Below are 5145 nucleotides of genomic sequence, written 5' to 3'. Positions count from 1 at the left end.
ATTTCGAATAAGCTTGTCGAAGAAGAAGAAGCTAACTTCAGTTACTGTGGTGACTCCGAACAAATTTCCTCCATAATCTAATGTTGCACATTGATTCAAAGTTCGACCACTGCCAGAAAATAAAAGCTTAAAAAAGAAATTACAAAAAGCCTGTTATCATGGGATCGTTTATGCTGCCATGGTTACAGTCAGACAGGATGTTTTTGGTACAATCTGACCTGAAGTTTTTGTCAATTACAAATGCAAGTTTAGCATGTGGTGCAGTTCCTGCGTGTTTTAAGCATGCAGTTGTTCGGCCCTTCCTGAAGAAGTGTAATCTGGATGTAGGGGTTCTGAGTAACTACCAGCCTATATCACAACTATCATTTTTAGCTAAAGTTCTTGAAAAAGTTGTTTTCACTTTTTTTCCAGTTTTCTCCCCAATTTAGTCATCTCCAATTCCACCCACTAGATGCTGCCACTCATGCAGCATCATTGGACAGCTGAACGGCTCGGAGGAAAGCGCCAACCGCCAGTTCTGTTAGGTCGGCTGACTAGCATCGTGTTGAGTGATGGGGGAGATGGGGGGGCATCCTACCCACCCAAAGAGAGCGAGGCCAGCTGGGCCTTCTTGGACTCCTGGCCACTGACAGCTGTAGCGTCACCAGGGATCAAACTCGCAATCTCCTGATGACAGAACTTGATTTTTTTTAGACAAGAACAACATTTATAAGACTTTTAAATCGGGTTTTAGGGCCTTTCACAGTACTGAGTCTGCTCTTTTAAAAGTGACTAACAATCTTTTACTTAATGCTGATTGTGGTGACTGTTCTGTCCTGGTCTTGCTGCATTTGACACTGTTGATCATGATCATGATCACTGAGCATTTGGAACACTGTGTTTGGATCAAGAGTTTGGCTCTTAATTGGTTTATCTCTTTATATTAAACATAGAGTCTTTTCCATAAACATTGGGAAATACTCTACACATCTGTGGCCATGTCATCTGGGGTTCCACAAGGGTCCATTTTAGGCCCTGTCCTTTTTTCGCTGCATATGCTGCCCCTACAACTGTACTTACCTTTGAACCTTGAAAATCATTACTTTTAAGGAAGACTCAACAAATGTATCATTGATATTATAAATTGGATGACCCAGAACTTTCTTCAGCTGAATGATAGTAAAACAGAGGTTATATTGTTTGGTCCCCCCACAGTGACCAATAGCTTGAAAGAAAATTTGGGTTCTTTAACCCCTTTTGTAAAACACCCAAGTGACATTAGGCTCCATCTGTGACTGTTTTTAAAACCAAGCTTAAAACACACTTTTATCGATCAGCATTCAGCAGCTGTTAAACTGTTAAACTCTGGATTGAGCACTGTGGTGGTGGTGATTTGAAGGTGGAAATCCCTTTTGTGTTTTATTGAAAAGCACTTTGGTTTTAAATGTGCTACATAAATAAAACTTACTTACTTACTTACTTACTTACAGTCACTGTATAGCCATACAGGCAGAGATATTTCCCGAAACTTACCACATTGGGAGAAAAAAGCTCTAAGATGACTGTTGTAGATGTCAAACTCTACCACAAACCATACAGCATTACACAGAAAGAACCCCAACATTAATAAAAAACAGTTATTTGTAAATTACAGTAAATTGTTAGATTGTACAACATGTTCTTTCTGATGAGTATTTGAGATTTTTCATCTCTTCTTCTGTCTTGCAAGCCCTCCAGCACAGTCTGTATCTTCTAATAAGAGAAACACACCCCACATTTCAATATTTTATTAATTCTCAGCAAACAAAGGCAAGAAAAAGGAGGAAATCTTCTAACATTCGTGATTTATTCAGCTTCATCACAAGAGCAGGAAACTGTTCCAGACTGGGGAACTGAATCAGCTGTTGGTCAACATGGTGGTTAAATAACTGACAGTTTCATTCACACAAATGCAAATTCACAACAATAGAAATGTTTTTTTTACTGTTCCAATTTACAGAATTAGATGAATTTTTGTTTACATATAAGAAACATGTTTACTTTTATTGGGGATAAAACTTAGTTTATGTTTCCATTGATAAGAAGAGAAATTCACCATTTTATGCCCAAGATTTTGTCAGCTGCATCATTTCATTTGTGTTTTTCTCTCCTTGTGCTTTTCTTTATCCAATGTGCATCATAACAAAAGGGAATTAATTAAACAGTATAAATGAAATAATTCTATTTTTAAATGACTTTGGTTTATCAGGTAAATCTGTGATTTGTCTACGGCTTTTGAGTTTTTCTCTTCCGTCCCCAAAACATTTAAGCACTTAAATAGTCCTAAATGTGAAGTTTTTTCAATATTTCATAGTGAAACAAAGAATATTACTGATATTCCAAGTATACATAGTCCATTCTATACATGACTACATTAGAATTGTTGTCTTTTTAAAAGCAACCGTTAGCAACTACTGTTAGACATCTTTTGGCCTAAATTAAACATAAGGAATTCAAATATTTGAAATAAATTATAAGGTTTTCAATTTCCCTTCCATGCAAATTTAAGCCACACTGAAGCTTCTTTTTCAACCAGAAACCATTTACAACCACGTCTTACCACACTGAGCCAAACAAACATCCAGACAGTGGAAAACGATCAAAAGGCAAAAAAAATAATAAAAATGAGTTACGAAGTTCTACATAGTTAAGCTACTTCAAATTGCTTAAATTCTACAGTTGCTATTTCTGAAATCTGACTCATTCATCCTCGTGATGTTCGAAGAACTCATGGCAACAGATGGTAACCATGGTTACAAAGGTCATGAACTCCTGGAAGTCACATTCAGAGTCGCCGTCGGCATCCAAACTCTCCATGAGACTGTCCATGGTGGCCTGGTCCTTCACATGCTGGGGGGCAGATTATAGATGTAATGATGGAGAAGAAAGAGTCAGAAAGTTTGGTCAATAGCTTGAATACGACAATGTTTAAATGTTCAAATATCACTATCCTTAAGAACATAATACAAATTTAAACATAAAAATAAACTAAGTAAATGTTTACAGAATAGAATAAGGTTACATTTTAAAATCTACAATTGCTAATTAGTTCAAATTTTAAAATGTCAAACAAAATCAATTCTGAAAAATCAGAATGTAATAAAGTGCACAAAATCATTATTAAATCAGAATTTAAAAATGAATATCTTTCAAAGTTCTAATGAATTCCTCTTTTTTAAATGAAAACAATATTGATATCAGATCTTTCAATATCTGCTTATTTGCTAAAATTTAATTTGCCTTAACAGTTTAATAATTTATTTACAAAATGTCAAACAAAAATCACTTTTAAAAATCACAAGTAAAATGAAATCCAAAAAATAGAATTAATTTAAAATAAAACATCAATACATTTTAATTTTACATTTTTGATTTAACAATTTTAAAAATCCATCAGATTCCTCGACATTCTTTTATTCAATTAAATTTTCAATTCAAAATTAAAATTCAGACTTTACATTGAGATAATTAATTTACAAATCTGAAAAGAACGCCAAACAATTTAAATTTTCAAAATCCAAATATAAAAAAATCCTAAATGATTCAAAATTTTACAGTCAAAAACTTTTTCTCATTTTCAAAATGTTTTCATTTTTTCTTGTTAAAAATATTTTTATTAATTTAATTTTTAAAACACCCAGTTGACATCAGATTCTTTCTCTTATCCGGTCCAACAGTTTGTTTTTTTTTCTGTGAGCTTTGATTAAAACCTCCTAAACTTCTAAAGAACAGTGAGATCAGTGTGCAGAGAGTTGGAGATCTGGCCGGACACACCCACCTCGGTCAGCGAGGGCAGCTCGTGGGTCAGCAGCTCTTTCAGCTCGCTTTTCTTCAGCTTGTGTTTGTCTCCCTCTTTCTCTGAGTACTTATGAAACACTTCAATGATGGTGGCCAGGCAGTTCTCCAAGTCCGTCATGATTTCACAGCAATGCTTTCACTGACTGCAGATCAGAGAGAGACACATTCAGCAGGAGAGTTTTGAGATTGACATCAACAGAGGCATAAAATGATGATTAATCTACCACATAAACGTTAATAAGACACATTTACAAGATGAGCCTTTTACATTTTACATTAAAACCCCGATGTTTTGTATCATTATAGTTTGTTACAACTTACAAAAACTTGTGTACCTCATTCATACACTGTAGAAATGTTATCATTTGGCCTGAAAATGTACTTATTTAGGTCAAATTATTAAAATAAAGCAATTCAAAATAAGGCCCTGTAATATTTTTTTACAGTTTATTATTTTTATAAAAGCTTTAGAAAACACATAAAAATCCGAAATTAAGAATTACAGAATACAGAATCAAAGCTTCCTCCACTCCTTATTTTTAGTGAACTACATCGTCTACGAGAGGAGAAAAAGAGGTTAAAGGAGAACTTACCGGGCCGTAGAGCGAAAGAATGGAGTGATTTGTGTTAGAGAGAGCGAGAGAGAGAGAGACGCTCAGAGGCTTTATAGCTTCACTCTGAAAGGCCCTGCAGTAGCACACAAACTTAAACTGCCAATCTAGCAGGCAGACCAATGAGAGCTGACCATTTCTCAGTCCACCACACACACAGACACACACACACAACAAAAGATCAACGTTGGCAACTTTTCTTTTTTCTAAAGCTGCAGTATTTTGGGGGGGAAAGTATTTTTCCTCGTGGAGAGCAGAGGAAATCACAGTGTTCACACTTTCACAAACTGGGGACTTCAGTCCCTACAAAGTTATAAATACACATACACACACAGAAACCTCATGGTGTCCAGAAATGGTGAGTCAGTTCTGTTGAGGTGAGCAACATCAAGTTATAATGGAATAAGATTGTGCAGATTTTAATATGGAAACCAGTGGCATTGTTTACCCTCGAGCTGCTGGAATGACAACAACAAATATAAACAAATGACAAATAATAAAAGAAACGAAAACAAAACATCATAGTCCATGAAATGAACCAGACCAAATACAGGGTCTATTGTAGTGTGTGTGTGTGTGTGTGTGTGTGTGTGTGTGTGTGTCTGTGTGGGAGTCAAGTAAAAATGTTCCACAAACTTACCACTACAAACGTATTACATATGCATAATTACACATATATAATTTTACATATCGCTGCTGTCAGAACAAAACATGCATT

The 5145-nt window shown here is 35.2% G+C and overlaps 1 protein-coding gene across 1 annotated transcript; it reads right to left on the bottom strand.

Annotated features, from left to right (window-relative positions):
- Nucleotides 1-1751: 1751 nt before the first annotated feature.
- Nucleotides 1752-4480, bottom strand: s100b (S100 calcium binding protein, beta (neural)). The gene is made up of 3 exons (XM_036562061.1): nt 4410-4480; nt 3797-3959; nt 1752-2868 (listed from the first exon to the last, which is right to left on the bottom strand). Exons 2-3 carry the CDS (start codon nt 3932-3934, stop codon nt 2719-2721), a joined length of 288 nt encoding a protein of 95 aa, XP_036417954.1. The 5' UTR covers nt 3935-3959; nt 4410-4480; the 3' UTR covers nt 1752-2718.
- Between the last annotated feature and the right edge of the window lie 665 nt (nt 4481-5145).

The sequence above is a fragment of the Colossoma macropomum genome, unplaced genomic scaffold, assembly GCF_904425465.1.
Source record: "Colossoma macropomum unplaced genomic scaffold, Colossoma_macropomum, whole genome shotgun sequence".
NCBI classification, from domain to species: Eukaryota; Metazoa; Chordata; class Actinopteri; order Characiformes; family Serrasalmidae; genus Colossoma; species Colossoma macropomum.
Note: the sequence above shows the minus strand (reverse complement) of the source record. Positions and strands in the feature narration are given on the sequence as shown.